Source organism: Oryx dammah, unplaced genomic scaffold, assembly GCF_014754425.2.
Source record: "Oryx dammah isolate SB20612 unplaced genomic scaffold, SCBI_Odam_1.1 HiC_scaffold_10, whole genome shotgun sequence".
In the NCBI taxonomy this organism is placed as follows: Eukaryota; Metazoa; Chordata; class Mammalia; order Artiodactyla; family Bovidae; genus Oryx; species Oryx dammah.
The window spans coordinates 9863279-9886707 of NW_024070194.1; the positions used below are offsets into that span (position 1 = coordinate 9863279).

The window sequence follows — 23429 nt, forward strand, 5'->3', positions numbered from 1 at the left end:
AATGCTGCAACTAACACCCAGAGCAGCCAAATAAATAAAGTAAAATGAGTATCAAATGATTCAGATCCATTAAAAATGACCTTGTGAAAGAGACTACTGCTAAGAGAGAAACTGGCAGAAGAGGAGTCCGATCAGAGAAGGTGCTTTCCAGGGACGTTGCCATGGTGATCAGGGAGTGTGGCTTCTGTTTCAGAGGTGGCAACATTTGTGATGTCCCCTTTGTAACCACTAATGTGAAGAGTCTCTGGGCTCTCACGGGAAGTATGCAGAGGGTATCTGATGTTTGTTGACTGCCCACTGTATTTTGGTACCTCCCTTTCAAGTTCATACTTGAGTCTTTTTTTTTTTTAATTTTTTAATTTTTTTGGCTGTGTTGGGTCTTAGTTGTGGCAGGTGGGTTCTTCTGTCATCGCAGGATCTTTAGTTGTGGCATGCGGGAACTTTAGCTGCAGCATTTGAGCTCTTAGTTGCAGCATGTGGGATCTAGTTCCTTGACCAGGGATTGAACCCAGGTCCCCTGCATTGGGAGCAGGGAGGATTAGCCCCTGGAACACCAGGGAAGTCCCCATACTTGAGTCTTGATGGACATTCTGGACTCCTGCTGCAGACACTGAACAAATCAATGAGTCACTTTTTTTCACCCTGATACCTAGGGCTGCACTAAGATGCCTGGCAAATCTGATGCTCCTACATGACACTTAGATCTCCACTGAGTGACCCTAAGCAGCAAGGACCAAAGGGCAGCTTTTTGCAGGGCAATGTAATATTTTCATCCACAGCAGCACCCAGTCAGGGACCACTGGTGGCTGCAGTGAGTGTCCAGGACCAGAGTAAAGGTGTTCACATCACACGGTTGTTGAGCTGTGATTGGCTGTGATCACGCCGCCTGGACACTCATTCTTACAGTGCCCTGAGCCTGAATCCTCACAATTCCATGAGCCACGCTTTGCAGATTGCATTCTCCAGGGAGCAGAAGCTGAGACAGAGTTAGCAGTACAAGTTTCATGGCAAAGTAACATCAGTGAAAGGGAAGGAGAGGATGCAGGACTAGGTACCAGGAGCATCATCTTGCTGACCTGGTCGCATCCCTGCCAGCCCCCTGGGGAAGCTCTGGAGCAAGGATTTTCCATAAGAGGGGGTCGTCCATTAGGCAGAAAAGGAAAGAGCTTTGAACGACAGCCTTACTCTGTTCCTGGCCAGGGGCTTCCCCGGGTATAATGTGATCTCAGCTTAAGTACCAGGTGTCTGAGAAGCACTTGCTGTCTGCGATCAGCTAACACACTCCTCGCAGTTGGGTGGCGAGCTGCTTCTTGAAGGAACTCTGAGCTGCACACCTCCTTCTGCTCTGGGGATCCACATCTCCATTCACACTGGGGAACAGCTCTGGTGGGCTCTCTTCCTGTAGGAAATCATAGAGGGTGGGGGTCCATGAGGCAAACTACAGCCCCAGCCCCTGCTACAGCTGCTCACCATCATCATCACCCCTCCTCATCACCCCATTCTAGTCTCCTTGTCCTCAGCTACCATCAGAGTGGTGGCTTCTCTTGTTGCAGAGCACGGGCTCCAGAGTACACAGGCTCAGTAGCTACAGCTTGTGGGCCTATTTGCCCCACTGTATGTGGGTTCCTAGATCCCAGACCAGGGATCAAACCCATGTCCTTTCCATTGGCAGGTGGACCCAACTGAACCACCAGGTAAGTCCCCTCTACAGACATTTTATTGTCCCTAACCCCTTGCATCATCATCTTTTGAGCTATTTAAAATCCTAAAAGATGATTCTCGAGAGTTACTTGGACAGCAAGGAGATCAAACCAGTCAATCCTAAAGTCAATGCTGAAGCTGAAGCTAAAGCTGAATCTCCAATACTTTGGCCACCTGATGTGAAGAACTGACTCATTGGAAAAGACCCTGATGCTGGGAAAGACTGAAGGCAGGGGAAGAAGAGGGCGACAGAGGATGAGATGGTTGGATGGCATCACTGACTCGATGGACATGAGTTCGAGCAAACTGGGAAATGGTTAAGGACAAGGAAGCCTGGCTTGCTGCAGTCCATGGGGTCACAAAGAGTCAGATGTGACTGAGTGACTGAACGACTGAATAACAATAACAACCACCTCTTCCTTGGATTGTTTTGTTAATCTGGTGCCAAAATCACCAAGGGAGTCTGTGCAGGGGCAAAACTATTGCATCCTTGAAAGTTACTATGAAAGTAGAGCTTTAATGTTCTCACCATAACAACAACAACAAAACAGCCATTACCTGAGAAAGATTTATGAACTATTCTTATTGTGGTAAATATTCTGCAGTGTTCAGTTCAGTTCAGTCGCTCAGTCGTGTCCGACTCTTTGCGACCCCATGAATCGCAGCACACCAGGCCTCCCTGACCATCACCAACTCCCGGAGTTCACTCAGACTCACGTCCTTCGAGTCAGTGATGCCATCCAGCCACCTCATCCTCTGTCGTCCCCTTCTCCTCCTGCCCCCAATCCCTCCCAGCATCAGAGTCTTTTCCAATGAGTCAACTCTTGGCATGAGGTGGCCAAAGTACTGGATTTTCAGCTTCAGCATCATTCCCTCCAAAGAAACCCCAGGGCTGATCTTCAGAATGGACTGGTTGCATCTCCTTGCAGTCCAAGGGACTCTCAAGAGTCTTCTCCAACACCACAGTTCAAAAGCATCAATTCTTCAGCGCTCAGCTTTCTTCACAGTCCAACTCTCACATCCATACATGACCACTGGAAAAACCATAGCCTTGACTAGACGGACCTTTGTTGGCAAAGTAATGTCTCTGCTTTTGAATATGCTATCTAGGTTGGTCATAACTTTCCTTTCAAGGAGTAAGTGTCTTTTAATTTCATGGCTGCAGACACCATCTGCAGTGATTTTGGAGCCCCCCAAAATAAAGTCTGCCACTGTTTCCACTGTTTCCCCATCTATTTCCCATGAAGTGATGGGATCAAATGCCATGATCTTCATTTTCTGAATGTTGAGCTTTAAGCCAACTTTTTCACTCTCCACTTTCACTTTCATCAAGAGGCTTTTTAGTTCCTCTTCACTTTCTGCCATAAAGCCTTCCTCAGCTAAAAAAATAGAGGAAAGCAACAGAATGGGAAAGACTAGAGGTCTCTTCAAGAAAATTAGAGACACCAAGGGAACATTTCAGGCAAAGATGGGCTCGATTAAGGACAGAAGTGCTATGGACCTAACAGAAGCAGAAGATATTAAGAAGAGATGGCGAGAATACACAGAAGAACTATACAAAAAAGATCTTCAAGACCAAGATAATCACAATGGTGTGATCACTCACCTTGAGCCAGACATCCTGGAATGTGAAGTCAAGTGCGCCTTAGAAAGCATCACTACGAACAAAGCTGGTAGAGGGGATGGAATTCCATTTGAGCTATTACAAATCCTGAAAGATGATGCTGTGAAAGTGCTGCACTCAATATGCCAGCACATTTGGAAAACTCAGCAGTGGCCACAGGACTGGAAAAGGTCAGTTTTCCTTCCAATCCCAAAGAAAGGCAATGCCAAAGAATGCTCAAACTACCGCACAATTGCACTCATCTCACATGCTAGCAAGGTAATGCTCAAAATTCTCCAAGCCAGGCTTCAGCAATACGTGAACTGTGAACTTCCAGATGTTCAAGCTGGTTTTAGAAAAGGCAGAGGAACCAGAGATCAAATTACCAACATCTGCTGGATCACGGAAAAAGCAAGAGTTTCAGAAAAACATCTATTTCTGCTTTATTGACTATGCCAAAGCCTTTGACTGTGTGGATCACAATAAACTGTGGAAAATTCTGAGAGAGATGGGAATACCAGACCACTTGACCTGCCTCTTCAGAAATCTATATGCAGGTCAAGAAGCAACAGTTAGAACTGGACATGGAACAACAGACTGGTTCCAAATAGGAAAAGGAGTACATCAAGGCTGTATATTGTCACCCTGCTTATTTAACTTATATGCAGAGTACATCATGAGAAATGCTGGGCTGGAAGAAGCACAAGCTGGAATCAAGATTGCTGGGAGAAATATCAATAACCTCAGATTTTTCAGTGTATACATATAGCAACTCACCAGGTTATACACCTTAAACTTATACAATGTTATATATGTCAATTTTATCTCAATAAAACAGAGGAAAGAGATAAAATCAAAGGGGTAAATATTTATTTCTGTCTTCACCATACAGAATCTTCACATTCTGGAGCATGTTAATTATTTATGCAAGACTTTTTTATTTGCTACATGAATACTTGTTTACATTTCTTTTTTAAAATTCTGCCTTCTCTCATTAAGTTTATTTGTTGAGTGGTTTAATTGTGTTGATATTAGTATTGGGAATTTTTTTTCCATTTTCTTATTATTGCTGCTGGTCCTGCTGCTAAGTCGCTTTGGTCTCGTCCGACTCCGTGCGACCCCATAGATGGAGCCCACCAGGCTCCCCTGTCCCGGGGATTCTCCAGGAAAGAACACTGGAGTGGGTTGCCATTTCCTTCTCCAATGCATAAAAGTGAAAATTGAAAGTGAAGTCTCTCAGTCATGTCTGACTCTTCGCGACCCCATGGACTGCAGCCTACCAGGCTCCTCTGTCCATGGAATTTTCCAGGCAAGAACACTGAAGTGGGTTGCCATTTCCTTCTCCAATGCATGAAAGTTAAAATTGAAAGTGAAGTCTCTCAGTCATGTCTGACTCTTCACGACCCCATGGACTGCAGCCTACCAGGCTCCTCTGTCCATGGGATTTTGCAGGCAGAATACTGGAGTCTGATTATTGCTAGTTTATAATAAAAATAAGATTCATGGGAGTTCCCTGGGAATCCAGTTAGGACTTGATGCTTTCACTGCCGTGGGCTGGGACTGGGTTCAATCCCTGGTTGGGGAACTGAGATCCCGTAAGCTGTGTGGTGCAGCCAAAAACTTAAAAATAAAACAGGATTTAGTTGTGTCCCTATGTTCATATTTGGTCTTCCCTAGTGGCTTAGACGGTAAAGCGTCTGCCTGCAATGTGGGAGACCCAGGTTCGATCCCTGGGTCGGGAAGATCCCTGGAGAAGGAAGTGGCAACCCACTCCAGTATCCTCACCTGGAGAATCCCATGGACAGAGGAGCCTGGTAGGCTACCATCCACAGAGTTGCAAAGAGTCGGACACGACTGAGCAACTTCACTTCACTTCACTATGTTCATATAGCCTATTCAAATAGCCAATACATGGAAACAACCTAAATGACCATCAACAGATGAACAAAAACAAAAACAAATGGACGGATAAAGAAGGTGTGATATATACACAATGGGTACTATTCAGCCATAAAAAAGAATGAAATAATGCCATTTGGAGCAACATGGGTGAACCCAGAGATTATCACAGTAAATGGAGAAAGTCAGAAAGAGAAAGACAGATACGACATGACATCACTTAGAGGTGAAATCTAAACTATGACAAAAATGGCCTTATCTGTGAGACAGAAACAGACTCACAGACACAGAGAACAGACTTGGGGTTACAAGGGGGTAGGGGTGGGGAGGGATGGGCTGGGAGTTTGGGATGAGTAGGTGCAACCTATAACACATAGAATGGATAAACAAGAAGGCCCTCCTGTATAGCACAGGGCACTATACGCAATATCCTGTGATAAATCATAATGGGAAAGCATGTGAAAAAGAATCTGTGTGGATATGTGTAACTGAATCTCTTTGCTGTACAAAAGAAATGAACACGACATTGTAAATCAGTTATACTTCAATAAAAAATTTTGAAAAACTAGGACTTATCATCACCTACTAGCTCTGTGTCTTTGGGTGATTAATGACGCTTTCATGACTTCAATTTTTTTTTTTTTTTTTTTTTTTTTTGGCTGTGCTGTGTGAGTTGCAGGACCTCAGTTCCCTGATCAAGGATCAAAGTCACATCCTCTGCACTGGAAGTGCAGAGTCTGACCCATTGGACTGCCAGGGAAGTCCCATAGTTTCAATCTTTTAACAAAATTAAAGAGGTGTATATGACCCAGCTGAGGGAGTTCTAATGAGAAATAAGACAATACTTATGACATGTTTAGTACAGGATCTGAAAGAGACAAAACACTCAGACAGGAACCATTCTTACCACCAGTGCTGTATCATATGTTTCTCAGGCCAGAAGTTTAGGCACTGCTCTTGTCTGTCCTCCAAGATGCGTGGTCCAGTCCATCCCCTGGAGAATCAGAGGGGAACCCTGGCTCCTGGGGGGGTATGTCTAAGGGACACTGGGCTCTCTGTTCTCTCACCCCTAACAAAGCCTCTGCTCCCCACCTCCCCTCTAGCAGAGCCCAACACACATACACAAAGAAGAAATGTTTCAGCACCAGAATATCAGGGCTGAACTGACATTCATTACTATACTTTCCGAATAATTTCACCCAACTCCCCTCAAACTAAATAGACAAAACTGAGGCTCAGAGAGAGAAAGAGATTTATCTGCAGTCATCTAGCAAGTTGGGAAGAGGCTAGAGCTAGAACTCAGGTCTCTTGACTCCCAAGTAGGGTGCCCACTGCACCCCAAGGCTCCTCCCACTTCTTCCTGGAGAACTCCATTGCACAAGAGGAGTGGAGCAGGTGAGCCAACAGCAGAGCCATGAGGTCATCCAAGGTTAGCCAACATACACCTTCCTGCTGTCTTCACTCCTCCAGTCTACTCTACCCCAACTTGTATGTCCCCAGCAATGACATGGAAGGATCGATGTGTCTTGCCTCCTCATTCACATCTTGAAATAGAAAGCTGGGAGAGAATATTGCTTCACCAAAGGAATTATGTGTTATTGGAAGTCATCTCAATCATGAACAGGTGAAATGCTTCATGAGCAGGGATTTCCTGGCGTCTGTCTTTCTGTCTTCTTGGAGGATACAGATTCATGGGAAATATTAGAGGAAGGGAAGGAGGGAGTCAGAGGTTAAGCCAGGAGGGTTGGTTGGTCCCACTGGCAGGGTTGATCATAGCCAGGTCAGAAGTGGAGGTCAATGGGAAGGTTTGGGGGTTTATTTCCCTGGTCCAAGGCCAGAGGCCAGAGGCCGAATGTCTAGGTTTCCGTTTCCTGGTGAAATGGAGGCTGCGGTTCTTGGGCTGGTTTTTGGATTCTACAGTGAACCCTAGGGATAGGCCTCTTGTTCCTGCTCCTCCTCTCCTTCACACCCCAGGAACATCTGCCATGGGTTCTGCTCCACTCTTCACTGGGGACAGGAAGTCCCAAACCCACACCCATCTCCCCAGAGCTCTTGGGAGCCCAGAAGTCACAAGAACCAGAAACAAATGGAGCTGAAAGCAGTGTTTTATTGGAAAGTTCATGAGGGAAGCAGTCCATGCTCAAGCTTGGGCCTCCTGGATGAGAGGAAGAAGGGGCAGTGTGGGAGAGGGTCATGCTACAGGCACCAGGGCCTACATCCCTGGGGACTTCACAGGTGCAGCAAGCACAGACTCTACCTGGTAGAAGAAAAGAGAATCGAAAATGTGAGTCAGCAGGTGAAAGACTCAGAGGCAGTGGGAGGCAGGACCAAGTCCACATGCCATCCTTCTCAGGACCCCAGTTGTAGCCCCGGAGACCCCTCAGTCTCTCCATCACCTCCCGTGTCCTTTCCCCCATAGCCTAGGATCGCCCTCTGCCAGTCGGCCTCTCTGCGCCCTCACAGGCCACCTTTCCCTCCACCCATTTCTCACCTCACTGGGGATCCATACAGGTCTTCCCACAAGAGCCTTCACAGCACTTCTTGGCCCCTGGGCACTGAGCATCTCTCAGACACCGGTTAGGGGGGTTCATCATGGCGCAACGGATCAGAACCCTGGGGCAGGAGCCACGCTTAGTGAGGAGTGGACCTCTGACTCGGTCTTGCCCTTTGACTGGATCTTGTCCTTTGACTGGATCTTGACCTTTGACTGGATCTTGCCCTTTGACTGGATCTTGTCCTTTGACTGGATCTTGACCTTTGACTGGATCTTGCCCTTTGACTGGATCTTGTCCTTTGACTGGATCTTGACCTTTGACTGGATCTTGTCCTTTGACTGGATTTTGACCTTTGACTGGATCTTGACCTATCACTGGACCTTGACCTTTCACTGGACCTTGACCTTTCACTGGACCTTGACCTTTCACTGGATTTGGTCTTTTGACAGAATATTGACCGTTGATTGGACCCTTTTCATTGACTAAAACATTTCTTTTCTTAGTACCTTGACCTTTTGGACGACCTGTTGAAAGAAATATCCCTACTATTACTAATATTTAGAGCAGCGTGTCTGCTTCAACTATCTAGTCTTTCCTCCAGGTCCAGCCACTGCTCACTGCGGTGTCCCTTAAGCTGAGGGACACTGAGACAGAGGAGGTTCACCAGGGCTAGCTAGGCTCTGCACTCTCGGATGGCTGTTCCCTGGGCTTTGGAGAAAAGGTCCATAGGACCAGGTTTCCTTTGGGTATCCATTTCTTCCCCTCACCCTCCATTCTGGGTCTTGGGGCCCTCATGAGGATATGCCAGGGAGGAGTGACTTTCAGGAGTTGAGGACACATTGTCATCTTTGAGGAAACTTGGTGGAAGGGCAAGGAGCTTTGAGACAAATGCCAGGAGACCTGAGCTCCAGCCTGGCTCTGGAGATTGCCCTGACAATTCCTCACCTCGCTCTAGGTCTCGGTGTCCTGCTTTGGAAAACAGACGTCTTCAGACTCCATGATTTCTGAGGCCCTGTTAGTTCTTAACCTCCCCTTACAGGACTGATGACTCAGGTGCTTTGATGGAGCAAACAGGCAGGGAAGAGACGCCACCCAGGGCCCAGATTCCTGGGGCTCCTCAACTTCACTGCATGTTCTCTCCAAGTATCAGTGCTTGAGGCCAAGGTCATGTTACAACACTCCTTCCACAAACAGCCCTGATTTCTCAGTCCTGGGGCAGAATGTACATGGAATCTAGTGGGCAACTTCCTACTTCTCTGGATACACTCAAAACTTTAGCCTGCTGTCCAGGCTAGAGAGTGGGCTCCAGTTCTGCATGCTGCCCCTTGTCAAGACCCAGGCTGCCCCTAACAACCTCTCCTCAACCCAAGCCAGCCTCACCCAGGCCACTTGTCCACTCACCTCTTACGATAGCTGCCTCTGCCACCAGCGTCCCAAGGACGAGAAGCACCACCACCTGGACCAAGAAGCTTCTGGTCTTCATGTTGTCAAGAAGGTGTATGACTGAGAGCTGAAGCTAAGCCTAGTTTTATGCAGCTTCAGCTTGGCCAGGTGCCAAGGGTGGGTCTGTGGTTTCACAAGGGATAAGACTTAAATTTTCTTAGTTCTACCAGGAAATATCCACCCTCATCCTGGGAGGGACCTTGGGCCCTTCCCTAATGATTATCCACAGGGAGAAATGGTGGCTGTTACATCATTTCTAATAGCCCCAAGAGCTATCTCTCATTCTCACAAAGAAGTAGGGCTGGCTGGTCTGTAGGCACCATCATGACCAAATTCTTTATACTTGAAGAGTATGAAGCCCAAAGGAGAGAGAGGAATTGCCCACAGTCATTCAACAAGTCAGTGGTAGGTCGGAAGTACTGTTTGCATAGCCAAGGTGTTCCCCCATTTCTCCCCAGCTCCTGCAAGCCCCACCCAGACCTACCCTAACAATTTATTCTTTCCAGCATCATGCTCAGCTTTTCTTTCATTCTCCCCCTGATCCCAAGAAAAACTCTCAAAGGCAAATTTGCCCTGAACGTTTAATGACTAATCATTATACTTTTCCATTTCACAGGCAGTCTCTGAAATGCACCAAGAAAGTAATAGGGAAGGTGGCATTCGACATCTGGAGTGGCATGATGCTCTTGAAATCACAGTAAGAAGGGAGGGAACACCCATAAAGGGAAGAAAATAAAAACCATCTATAAGGTGGAATCTACAGTGCATATATCCAATATGGCTTCTTCCTTTTTAGAACAGGCCCCCTGTTTCTTCTGAAGGACTCCTGTTTCTTTGTACCATCAACTTAGGAATCTAATGGGGACTGTTGATCATGAAAGCTTGACAGCCAGTCACAGATCAGAGGTGTGTGCATATGTGGTCAGTTGACATCCTTTATTTAAATGGACACTAAGGGGAAGTCCCTCCTTTTGGTAGGTGAGATGAGCCTGGAAACTCCTGAAGCTATGGTTCCAGTCTGGGAGGAGGGCAACTGTTTGAGAAAAATAAACTTAATTCAATTAGAAAAGCAGAGAAAGGATGGTAAGAGAGGCTTTGGAAGGGACTAACGTTTGGAAGCCAGCCCTTCATTCCCCTCTATCTTGAGAGCAGTTTTTGCCACACCTTTGCTGTAGTTCGGTTATGACCCAATAAACTGCCTAAGCTAGTCTAAGTTGGTATTTTCTCACTGCTATCATAGTTCAGAGTAATAAAAATGAATACACAGAAGTTAGGTATTGATAGGAACAGAACTTGAAGTGTGGAAATAACAGTTGAGTTCTGGGCGAGACAGGGATGGAACCAAACTAAGTATTTTATAGTCAAACAATTGTTTAAATCTCCGTCCTTTGTCTCTCTGGACTCAGACCTCATCATGCCCACCAGTGCTGCTGAAACATTAAGGAGCTATAATAAATGCAAGACATTGGAGTTGGCAGGCTACTTAAAAAAAATGCTCATCACAAAATAAATTATACAAACAAAAAAACTGTGTAGAACTTAAATTCTTCAAAGAATTAAAACATTGAAATGGCAGCCTGCTCACCAGGTAAAAATGGAGACTATTTCCTGTATATAGGCCCTATTTCTACTCACTTACCAGGTAAAAAAGGAGACTATTTCCTGTACATAGGCCCTATCAACATTTACTCCTCACCAATTTCTTCCCTCTCCATCTTCCACAGAGGTAACCACTATCTTGGATTTTCTAATTTCCTGTTAACTCAAGCACCTTGCCCATTTCTAGCTGGGTTGTGTATTCTTTTTCTCATTGTTTTGTAGAGAGAAGAAACTTTCACTCATTACTGGTGAGAGTGTATATTCATGCAACCTATTTGAAAATAAATTTGGCATCAGCTAGTAAAATTAAACATGAGCAAAATCTTTTAGATTTTTACCAATCTGGTGAGTGAGAAGTGATACACTCCTGAAGTTTTTAGTTAGCATTTCTCTATCAATTATTTCAAGCATTTTTCATATCTTAAAAGCCGCTTATATTTCTTTATCTGAAAACTTCATTTCTTTTGCTCATTTTCCTCTATAGTCATTAGCTTTTTTCTTCTCAACTTCTAAGTACTCCTTACATATTATAAAGGTCTTTATCTGTGATAAGGTTTGCAAGTAAAAATTTTAACTCATTCTTAGACCTGCTCAAAACACCTCAGGGTGGCACCCTTTTCTCCTCTTATCTAGAGATTGCCTACTGTTGTTTGGCTATTTCTGCTCTGGACTTCTGCATTTCTGCTTCATGATATCCTTAGATTGGTGAAACTGGGTCATTAATCTTTTTTCAATTTGTATGCCAAAAAAATCTTAATGGTACAAATGAATCATAGAAAAAAATAACTTTCTAAACTGAAACTGACACAAGAAAAAGTAGAAAATTTGAATAATACTGTAACCATGACAAAGATGGAAACAACAGTCAACAATATTTGACCAAATTAAAGCATCAGGATTAGACCTCTTCATAAGCATATTCTATAAGGCAATCAAGGAACAACTAATTCTAATATGATATAAATAAAAATAAGAAACAATTCCCAGTTTCTTACGTTTTATGAAGTAAACATAACCTTGATACCAGAGCTTAATAAGAACTTATGTCAATTATATGTCAATAAAGCTGTTTAAAAATAAAATTATCAACAAGGATTCTATGAAAAAGGAAGCTTTTAGCAAATCTCACTCATAGAACATAGATTCATGAACATAAAAATCAACTATGTTCATAAAATTCCAAACAAATCTACATATAATTGTTAGAATCAATGAGAGTTTATCATGACAGATGGATACAAAGGAAATGTACAAAAATCAATGGTACTATATATATTAACAACACAAATCAGCAAATGAAATTTTAATAATTTTTATAATCATATAAAATATGAAGAGCTTATAAATACAAGCAATAAATTTTGTGCAGAATCACTACAGAGAAAATGACAAAACTTTAGTGAGAGATGTTTTGTAACACTCCCAAATCAGATATGTATACTATGTCCATGGATTGGAAGACTCAATATGATAAGCATGGCAATTCTCTTCAAATTGATTTTTAGTCTCAATGCACTCAAACCCCCAGAAAAGTTTTTATAAAAGTAAACCAAGAGAAAATTAGCAATGCAATTCTGAAATGCATACAAAAAATGCAAAAGGCAAGATAGCCAAAATACTCTTGAATAAGAATAATTTAATAAAACTTGATGTAAGAGATATCAAGCTTTATTTTAAAGCTGTAATAATTATGATAAAGTGGTATTACAACAACCATAGATAGATATGCAAATGAAACAGAATAGAGAGTCCTCAAACAGATGACTGTACATAATGAGAGTATGTTTCTAACTTGGCTATAGTAAACAAATATCACTACAGTCATATTAAGAATATCATCATAATATTAATATACATTCCCTAAGTGGCTGAAGGAGGATTCAGGTTAAGAAAGTAGGATAGAAGGAAGAAGAAGAAAAATAAATAAATGTTGATTTACCAAAAAACTCATCATGTCTCATGGGATCCTATTACATTTATAAATGTATTGCCAAAAAATGAATATCACTAGATCTCTGTTTACTGTCTTTCAGTGATGTCCATGAAATCTTACCAACAGAAAAAAAAAGTTGGAGAGTAATATATGGGTTTTGATAATATTTCAGTTGAATTTTTCTGTATACAAAAATACTTATGTATGAAAAAGGAAAATGGTTTGAAGGAATATCCACTGCTGTGAATACTGGTTACATGATGATGGGAGTGGAAAGGGGATAAGCATGAGTAGCTCTGCCTTTATCCATATTAGTTTCTAATTTTTTTCTTGTTACAGCTGTCGATGAAAGCTCAGTTAACAATTAAGAAGAAAGGGAATCTTAGTTGAACCAGACTGAGGATTATAACCTAGAAGAGAGACTCTCAGAAAGCTCTGAGAAACTATTCCGCCAGGTGAAAGTTGAAGGCACATTTTTGAGACAAAGGATCATACATCAAAATGACATACTGATATTTTTTACAAAGTTCACCAAGGACACGTAGTGCAGGTAAGCACGTATAAAGAGAGCAGGAAGTCCGTGATCCCCCACAGAGTTGGGAAAGAATGCTGTCCTTTTAAGAAATTATATTGCTAATGTCAGAAGAAAGGGAGAAATGTTATCTTTATGGTCAAGCAGACACTCCTGTCTTCAAGGAAGTTTGTTTAACATGTAATGCAAGCGCACACTACATATTAGGGAAAGAGGCCCAAACGGATGCAGAGAGAGAGTTTTGTGTTTAACTTTTTTTTTATCCTGCCTGGAAATAAGAATTTTATTTCATCACAGCAAAAATCACTACTCTTATGATCTGGACATGTCGAATAAAGAAAATTAAAATTCATTATTTGTTGTTGGTGTTTAGTCGTTGTGTCCAACTCTCTTGCAACCTCACGGACTGTAGTCGCCCCCCAGGCTCCTCTGTCCGTGGGATTTCTCAGGCAAGAATACTGGGGAGGGTTGCCATTTCCTTCTCCAGGGGATCTTCCCAACCCAAGGATCAAACTCACATCTGCTGCACTGGCAGGCAGATTCTTTACCACTGAGCCACCAAAAGTCATTATAGGCTAGAATAAAGCACTCAAGTAATCACGTGAGTGGAGGAAACAGTGTAATTGAGAGTTGCATCTAAAGAAATGATTATACATACACATAATCATTAATGTGCTGCAAAGGGATGTTTAAAATATGTCATAATGTAAAAGTAAAATAGTGCATGAATCAGAGGCAGTCAAAAGAAATTGCCTAGGTAGTTCAAGCAGAAAAAGAATTTCAGCTATTGTATGAGCACATCTCATTGTAAGAACCCGAATCACGCGTGAAATCCTGGATATGAAAAAGTCTGGGGAAAGATAGGCATTTGATTTACAACCCCTGCAGGAAGGCAGTCTGGGAGCAGCTGAAATGCCTGTAGATGGAGACACTGCATAGTACCTGCCATACCCCAGCTCCCTCCCATACTTACACTTCCGATTAGAAAATATTCACCTCTCAGAAAGCAAAGTGCCCACCTTGAGTGGGAGCTGAAGTGAGTGGGTCTGAGAATAAGCAAGGCAGGACACAAGTGCTGGGAGATATGAATAAAATAAATACAGGGTATTTATGAGAGCAGTTGTTACCTTGCAATGCTGGATTAATATTTCACAGTGGCCAGGGCTGATGGTGGGAGCCCTCCTCTTTCAACAAGTACCTAAGAAAGAGAAGTGCCCCTATGTATTAGGAAAACTGCAACAGAGGAGGGAGCCCTTGAGCTAAATTAAGAAACCTATTACTTCCAACCCTTCCCACTAAAATAAGATACTCCTTTCAAAAGATAGTCCCTGACTCTGATTTTAAAATAAGAAATATGGAAATCATATAAGCTGTATAAAGAGACTCCTTTTAAAAAAAACAGAAATGAGAAGCAAACCTTAAAAGCATTTGAAAGAGGAATTTTAAAATCCCCAGTAAAATATCACCACAAAGCTGAGAAAAAAATATAATCTAAAATAGATTTTTAAAACTAGTGAAGCAAATTAAAGGTATGAGGAGAAGTGAAAGTCGCTCAGCTGTGTCCAACTCTGCTACCCCTTGGATTGTAGCCTACCAGGCTTCTCTGTCCATGGAATTCTCCAGGCAAAAATACTGGGGTAGGTAGCCGTTCCCTTCTCCAGGGGATCTTCCCAACCGAGGGATTGAACCCAGGTCTCCCTCACTAAAGGCAAATTCTTTGCCATCTGAGCCACCAGGGAAGCCCAAAGGTATGAGGAACCATCATAAGAGAAATATAGAAACTCAAAGAAGAGATAGCAAGGTAACAGGAAGATGTGAAATGGAATCTGATGGAGAGAAGAGAAATTGAAGAAAAGGACAAAAATATTTCATAAATAAGGACCAAGTAAAGTAAGAAAGAAAAAGGAAAACACTTTAAAAAGTATATAACATAAAATAAAAATAACTAAAGAAGTAGCTTAAAAACACAGTCTTAAATATTAAAAAGTCAATGAAGATCCACAAGACACAAAAATCAAGTCCTACCGGGAAGAACACCAAGTCAACAAAACAGAAGAATTATTTAAAACAATAATCGAGGAAAATATTTCTGAAATAAAAGATTTGAGTATGCATATTAGAAGCTCACATTATAGTAAACATAAGATGAATGCAAGTAAATATTGTGGTCTTTCAAGATAAAAATAGAAGCTTTCAAGATGCCAACACTCCTCCCTCCAACTAAAAAAGAAACAAAACCTTAAAAAATCAGGTTGTAAGATAGCAATACTCAATGCCAGAAAATAGTGGAGCAAAACTTAGATACTCTATGGAAGAAAGTATGCACTGAGGATTTTTGTACAATTTGTCCTTGACCTAAATGTGTTTCTAAATGTGCAAGAACTCAAGAAATATTGTTTCTGATAACTTTTCCTGGGGAGTTTCCAAGAGACAAGATTTATTCAATCAAGAAACATTTGCGGGAATTAGCAACATGATTATTACTGAGTACTGAACATTTTCATTGTGGAATTAAGTCTGATGAAGGCGTAATAAATAGTATGTAAATGTGACCTATTGTGATAATGTACAAATGCCAAAACTTCCGTCAAACAGGAGGATGAGGGAGAGAGGTAGCTCAAAGAATAAGTCCACTGACTGCTTTATATATAATAGCTTCAAGTCAAAGGATATTTAAAACACATAAGGGTCAACAAAATTAAAAACTTGTGCATCAAAGGATCCTATCAGGATAGTGAGAAGATCCTGCTGAGAAGAAGAAACAAACCAGGTCTCTGATAAGAGCCTATGACCCAGACTATACAAAGATCTCTCACAGCTCCACATTAAAAAGATGAACAACCCAATTTAAAAATGGGGAAAGAACTTAGACATTTCTCTGAAGATACACAAGTGGCCAGTGAGCACCAGGAAAAGATGCTCAACATCACTAGTCATTGCTGCTGCTAAGTCACCTCAGTCATGTCCGACTCTTAGCCACCCCATGGACTGCAGTCTTCCAGGCTCCTCCGTCCATGGGATTTTCCAGGCAAGAATACCTGGGTTGCCATTTCCTTCTCCAGTCATTAGTCATTAGGCAGATGCAAATCAAAATCACAAGATACCACTTCAGGGGCTGGTGCACTGGGATGGCCCGGAGGGAGGGTACGGGGAGGGAGGTGGGAGGGGGTTCAGGATGGGGAACACGTGTGCACCCGTGGCGGATTCACGTTGATGTGTGGCAGAACCAATACAATCTTGTAAAGTAATTAGCCTCCAATTAAAATAAATAAATTTAAATTTTAAAAAAATTAATGGAAAATGGCAAGCATCGGCCAGGAGGTGAAGAAATTGGAACCCTTGTACATTGCTGGGGAGAAGGTAAAATGGTGCGAACTCTGTGGAAAACAGCCTGACAGTTTCTCCAAAAGGTCAGCATAGAATTACCAGATGACTCAGCAATTCCACTCCCAGATGTATATGTAAAAGAACTGAAAACAGGAAGTTCTGGTCCATGACTGAGACACAGGAGGCTCCTCAACTCACCTCCACCCCTGGTCACACAAAGTTGACAGCTACAACACAAAGCCATTGAAAGAAATCCAGTAATGAGTTGAGCCAGTGCTACATATTGGGCAAGCGAGAAAATACTCACACTGGAGAGGGTCTTGGCACACCCTCAAGCCACGAAGAACAAAGAAGTTGGCTTGGACAATTACAAGGGTTCAAGACACAACCAAGAGTTTGGGAGGGTGGGACAAGCTTCCTCTCCTATATGCGGTCATGTGGTCTAAACTGGAAGACGTTGCTATTTTATCTAATGCCCAGAAGCCAGTACAGACTGTGGAGGAAAATGAAGTCTCCACACTGGGTCTTGCACATTTTCCCCACACCTGCAGGTAGCTACCTACTGGACACACCCACTTTCACTGCAGGCTCCAACCCAGACCACTGACCCTCAGCTCTGCTAGCCCTGCCATCTCACCTCATTATGTCCCAGGAATATCAGAAAGTGTTGCTGCACCAGTTTACTGGGGAGGTCCCTGCTCTTTAAGCATCTCTCCTGTTGGAGTCTGAGACTCAGCTTCACTGGCAGGCACTCCATCTGCCTGGATGGCACAGTAACCTCCTCCCTGTATTCTCTTTTGAGAAATAAATGATAAGGCAAAACACCCTGAGTCTCTGATATGTTAGAATAATTTAGTGGCATGAGCAGTCTCCTCTCAGTTCAGTTCAGCTCAGTTGCTCAGTCATGTTCGACTCTTTGTGACCCCATGGACTGCAGCATGCCAGGTCTCCCTGTCCATCACCAACTCCCGGAGTTTACCCAAACTCATGTCCATTGAGTTGGTGATGGCCATCCAACCGTCTCATCCTCTGTCATCCCCTTCTCTTCCTGCCCTCAATCTTTCCCAGCATCAGGGGCTTTTCAAATGAGTCAGTTATTTGCATCAAGTGGCCAAAGTATTGGAGTTTCAGCTTCAACATCAGTCCTTCTAATGAACATTCAGGACGGATTCCCTTTAGATTGGATCTCCTTGCAGTCCAAGGGACTCTCAAGAGTCTTCTCCAACACCACAGTTCAAAAGCATCAATTCTTCCGTGCTCGGCTTTCTTTACAGTCCAACTCTTACATCCATACGTGACTACTGGAAAAACCATAGCTTTGACTAGATGGACCTTTGTTGACAAAGTAATGTCGCTGCTTTTTAATATGTTCTCTAGGTTGGTCATAACTTTCCTTCCAAGGAATAAGCGTCTTTTAATTTCATGGCTGCAATCACCATCTGCAGTGATTTTGGAGCCCCAAAAAATAAAGTCTGACACTGTTTCCACTGTTTCCCCATCTATTTGCCATGAAGTGATGGGACCAGATGCCATGATCTTCGTTTTCTGAATGTTGAGCTTTAAGCCAACTTTTTCACTCTCCACTTTCACTTTCATCGAGGAGCTCTTTAGTTCTTCACTTTCTGCCATAAGGGTGGTGTCATCTGCATACCTGAGGTTGTTCATATTTCTCCCGGCAATCTTGATTCCAGCTTGTGCTTCATCCAGCCCAGCATTTCTCTAGACAATAATAATTTGGGGGTAGGGAAGACTTAAGAGGTGGCAGGAGCCTACAGTGGAAGGGGGACTTTCCTAGACAGACCCCAGTGACCTCATGGCTCTGCTGTCCATGCACTGGTCTCGCAGTCAGGTTCCAAGGAGGTGCCAAGGAAGTTCAAGTTCCTGGGAGGAGATACTCTGAGTGACTTCAAGAACAATGGCCTGGAAGTCAGTCTCAGCTTTGCTCCGAACTTGCTGTGTGACCTCAGGAAAATAACTCTCCTTCTCTGAGCTTCAGTTTGGGGTTTAGATTTTTACTGAACTTAGTTGTGAGCAACAGCCAAGTAGTGTGTGTAGTTTGGAATCAGGAATAAAAATCAGCCTCATAAAATTTTCCTTCTAAATAAAGCTGCCATGGGGATGCCAGAATTTCCAAAGTCACATCAGATCATGAACTACAGGGCCCTTCTTTTCCTGAGAGCTTAGAAGATAGCATGAGGTTAAACCCCCGGGAACACTTTCTGACTGTGAGGTTGCTCCTGGACTGGAACATTCTCTTCCTTTCTCAGGGTCAGAGGAGGTATCGCTTCACTTCCGAGAACAGGATGGGAATCATGGAGAGGCAATGTTCTCACGAAGATGTCCCAGCCTAGTTAAGAATTAACTGTGTCCTTGAGCCAGCCCCCTCCCATCTACAGCCGACTGTTCCCTTATCTTGCAGATGGGAGGGTGGGGAGGATGGCCTTGGTCTCCTCCAGTCCTGGTGAGTTACTCAGGTTCAGTACATTTCCGCTTGGGGCCCCTTAGGACTTTGAGCTCCACTTGTCTCTCTTCCACCAAACACAGGAACCAGATGATGCGAAATCTAGGCGGGGTGGGGGGGGGGCGGCTTGGCTAAGATGACCTTTTGCTAAGGATCCCTTAGGGCCAGGGAAGGGGACCCAGAGGCCACTTCATCCTCCGTGACCAGCCACCATAGCCAAATCTAAAGCCTCACTCCATCCACCCCTGATAGCTCAGCCAGCTCCAACCAGACAGCAGTTCTACCAGATGCCACTGGAGGTGATCTTACCAAAGGCAGGGTGGTCTCTCTCTCTCATCCACCGGAGCCCAAGAGGAGAGACCAGGGCTGGCCCCACTCACTGGACCAGCCTGGGCCAGCCGTCTCCAGCAAAGTGCTGACCCTAACTTGAATGCTCCCCTTCACAGGTCTCAGAGCTCTGCAAACCCTTCCTGGACATTCAAAGCTGACTTCTATCCTCCACCTAAGCCATGGCTGGGGCTTCAAGATGTTAGAGACCCAGGAAAGGGACCATCTGACTCAACAATTCTCACCCTTTATACAAATGAGAAAAACTGAAGTCCAAACACGGACAAGGTTTTTCCAAATCACAACGCAAGTAGGCGATACAGGCAAGACCGGATCCCAGCCCCCTGACACGCAGGACGGGTCCTCACTTGTCATCAGTTCTTGCACAAGCAGCCTTGCACGGTGGCTCTTGGGCAGGGGGTGGGGCCAGGATGAGACAGACACATACCACTCTGTTTATTCTCTCTCCTTCTTCCCTTAACTCAGTTGCTCTAGCCTCCCAAGGTTAGTAGGTGTTAATCTGGGGGCCTCTGGGTTCTACCTTATCAGGTGTCAGCAAAAGAAATATGAGAGCCCAGAGCCTCCTCCTCCTGGTGGCCCTCCTGGGTTTGGGGAGCCAGTTACCTGCTGCCTTGGGCAGGAGGAAGGGAGGTGAGTATGAGTAGGTTCCTCTGCTCCAGGGACAGAGGTGGTTTCTACCTTTAAGGCGAGAATAAGGTTTTGGGGAAGGCAGGCAATGAAGTGTAAGTGTGTGTGTGTGTGTGTGTGTGCGTGTGACCACTTCTTAGTACTTCCAGCAGCTTGCCTCTTGTCTGTACATCTTCATGCCTGTCAGCCTGCTTGCGTGTGCAGCTGTAAATGTTTTCTTGCCAGTTTCCCGGTGCTTGCCTGTCTACACGTCTGAGTGTAGGGTTGTGTTCACACGCATGTGTCTACCTCTAGTTATATGTGTAGCTTTGTGCCTGCTTGTCGGTGTGATCTGTGTCTGCCCATGTATCCCTAGGGACGACCACACACGTGTGTCTGAGCCTGCATGAGTGTCCATGTGAGAACACGTGTCTTTCTGTGCCTCTGGGGAGGGTTGGAGTGGACGGTCGGTCCCTACTCCTTCGTGTCTCCATGGAGGCGTCTGGACCTGCGGGTCTGCATGGCAGGAAGATGGTCTTTTCTGCCATCCTCTGTGGAAACGAGGTCTGGTCTGGCCCCCTGCCATCTTGTTTGTGTCCTTCTCCAGGCTTCTCTGTCTCCCAGCCCAATCTGTGAAAGGGACTCCTGAGTTGAGTAGGAGGCGTGGTTTCTGGGATCGGGGATCTGTCGGAAGGAAGCTCTACCTACCCTACCTCTCTTCTCCTCCTCCTCCTTTAAAAGGCTGAGTCTGACCTGTCAACAGATGGGAGAGGCTGGGGCTGCAGAGATAGCAAGGCAGGTGCCTCTCCACCCAGGCGATGCCTCCACCTCCATCCCTTCTGGGCCTCTAACACTCTGACCACACCAGTTTGTGTATATGACTGGGTCTCTGTGTATGTGTCTGTGAGTGGGGAGCCTGGATTTGGAGAGAAGGTTAGGGATGAAAGGCAGATGAAAACTTGAGAGTAATACACGGGGCAAGAAAACAGGGCCTGCAAAGAGAAGCAGCTTGGAGTTGATCAGGAGCCGCCAGGTGGAGACAGGGGAGAGGAAGAAACCAGAGAGATGGGCTGGGGCCGGGCCGGGCGCGGTCCAGGTGCTCCGGTAGAGATTTTGAACTTAAAATTGTTTTTTTTTTCCCCTGCCTTATATGTCTCAAACCAACCCTGGGAGGGTGGAGTTTAGCTTCCCATTTCACAGACAGAAAACTGGGGCTTAGAGTACAAAACAAACTAAAAAACAACAGCAGCAAAAGCCTTGCCAGCCATTTACAGGAGCCTGGATGGACCTGAGGCCATTGTGCTGAGCGAAATAAATCAGAGAGAGATAACTACTGTACGGGATTATCTCAGAAACAAAAAAATCAAGCTCACAGACACAGAAAACAGGGGGTGGTTGTTGCCAAAGCTAGGGTGTAGGGGTGGGAGTGAAATGGGTGAAGAGGGTCAAAATGTACACACTTGCAGATATAAAGTAAGTCACGAAGATATAATGTACAGCATGGTGACTACAGGTAATAGTGCTATAATTCACATTTGGATGCAGCTAAAAGAAATGATCTTAAAAGTTCTCATCACAAGAAAAACAATTTAACTATGATGGTGACTGACGTTAATGAGACACTGTGGTGATCATCTTGCAGGACATAAAAAATAAATCATCACATTGCACACTTGAAACTAACATAATGTTACATTTCACTTTAGATGTCAATTTAAAAAAATTAAAAAAAAAAACAAGCAAGTCCATTCCAAAAAAAAAAAAATTGCAAACGATGGGCAAAGAAGTATGGAATGGAGAATTTAGATCATGCGATCCCCAGGACAGCGCTTATACTGAATGCTGAACTGCCTCCAATGGCAACATTTGGGGAGTTCTCTTACAGAGAAGTCTGGGGGCTGCCCACCGGATGATGGGCCCTGCCTCCTCCGGGTGCCTGATCAGTGTCTGCAAGACAGCCAGTGTCCCTCAGGGATGAAGTGCTGTCGCCAAGGGTGCTTCCTCCAGTGTGTCCGGAAGGTCTCAGGTAAGGGTCCCTCTCCACCTTGCTGATCGCCAGCCAGACCCCAGACGCCAGGGCCGGGGCACAGGCAGGGCTCACCCGGTCCCTGTGTTGCAGTGAAGATGGGCAGATGCCCCGAGGACCGTCTGCGCTGCGTCAGCCCCGTGCAGCACCTGTGCTCCAAGGACTCGGACTGCCGGGGCCGCAAGCGGTGCTGCCTGGGTGCCTGCGGCCGGGACTGCAGAAACCCTGTCTGAGGTAGGGCTGTGTGTGCCTCGGGCACGCGCCTTCCCTCTCTGAGCCCCAGCCCTAAGACATTCCTCAAGTTCAACCAGCTGAACGGGAACCTTCCCAGAAGCCTGGGCCTCCTGTGGCCAGCACTGGAAAAGTGGATGGGGTGGGAGAGGTCCTCCTAGGATGACAGAGGAACTGGGGGTCCCTGTTCTCTTGCTGAACTCGCATTACCTGGACCACAGCCCTAAATGCTCGGAGCTTCAGTTTGCCCTTGTGAAGGAGGGCGGGGGATCCTGCCTTCATGGCTAGACTGATGGGGCCTCGATGGGGGAATCAGGCCCAGAACCCAGAGCTTTATTATGGAAAGGGGGTTAACCTTTTCCTTCTCTCTCCTCAGGCTAATTCTGGCTTAGGATCCATAACTCTGAACCTTGGGATGGGGTTCTCTGCAGGAAGATATGAAGATGGGTGGGGTCTGGGACCCAGCAATCCAGAGAGAAGCCCCTCTGCCAGTGGAAATTCCAACCTTCTAATAAACACTGTTCTAGAATTTTCCAAACATCAATCTGTTCACAATGTTCGCCATACCTGCAAAACAGCATCATCATATTTTGTGTATTGCCTGTACTCTTGTTGACCTAATGTTTTTCTTCCAAGGGACTCACTTTTGTATAAAAATAAACTTACTTGAGGAGAAAAACTGGATATCACTACTTTAAATGGGATAAGCAGGGACACTTTTCACAAACAGAATGTAAGTGTAAAAACAGATGCAATGAAAGCAATTAAGTTCCATGTAAGTAAATCATGTCTGATTAAATGATATGAAATAATAATATTAGATTCTGGCTAGATACTGCCACCTGGCAGAACTGTGAGCCTGAAGCCTCCTCTCTGTCTCTGTTGTGATAAAGGAAGATTAACGAGGGTTAAAGAGACATTAAAGACACAGATCTCTAATCTGGGATATTCTTGCTGGTGTAATCAGAAGGATCGAAAAGAACTTTCTCAGTGCAAGAGTCACTGTTGTACGATGTTGCATCCAGACACACCCAAGATCATTTCAAATTGCTCCACATTTGGGGAAATGTTGTCTGAACAGTTGAGATGTCATTATTTATGGGTGGGTCTGACTCTACCATTGGATAATAACTCACCGGCCTCTATTTCTTGTGGGCCTGGTCCATAGTCAGAGCTTAATGAGTGGGGGTGTCAAGGGAATGACAGCCATCCCAAGTGGCACTAG

The 23429-nt window shown here is 44.5% G+C and overlaps 2 protein-coding genes across 2 annotated transcripts; one reads left to right on the top strand and one right to left on the bottom strand.

The window, feature by feature from the left end:
- Positions 1 to 7290: 7290 nt before the first annotated feature.
- On the bottom strand, positions 7291 to 9207 carry LOC120869548 (elafin-like). Its single transcript, XM_040248941.1, has 3 exons — positions 9100 to 9207; positions 7695 to 8222; positions 7291 to 7460 (listed from the first exon to the last, which is right to left on the bottom strand). Exons 1-2 carry the CDS (start codon positions 9179 to 9181, stop codon positions 7696 to 7698), a joined length of 609 nt encoding a protein of 202 aa, XP_040104875.1. The 5' UTR covers positions 9182 to 9207; the 3' UTR covers positions 7291 to 7460; position 7695.
- Positions 9208 to 19801: 10594 nt separating this feature from the next.
- Positions 19802 to 23103, top strand: WFDC5 (WAP four-disulfide core domain 5). Its single transcript, XM_040248942.1, has 4 exons — positions 19802 to 19971; positions 21833 to 21973; positions 22067 to 22207; positions 22581 to 23103. The coding sequence occupies exons 1-3, from the start codon at positions 19887 to 19889 to the stop codon at positions 22204 to 22206; spliced, it is 366 nt and encodes a 121-aa protein (XP_040104876.1). The 5' UTR covers positions 19802 to 19886; the 3' UTR covers position 22207; positions 22581 to 23103.
- Positions 23104 to 23429: the final 326 nt, after the last annotated feature.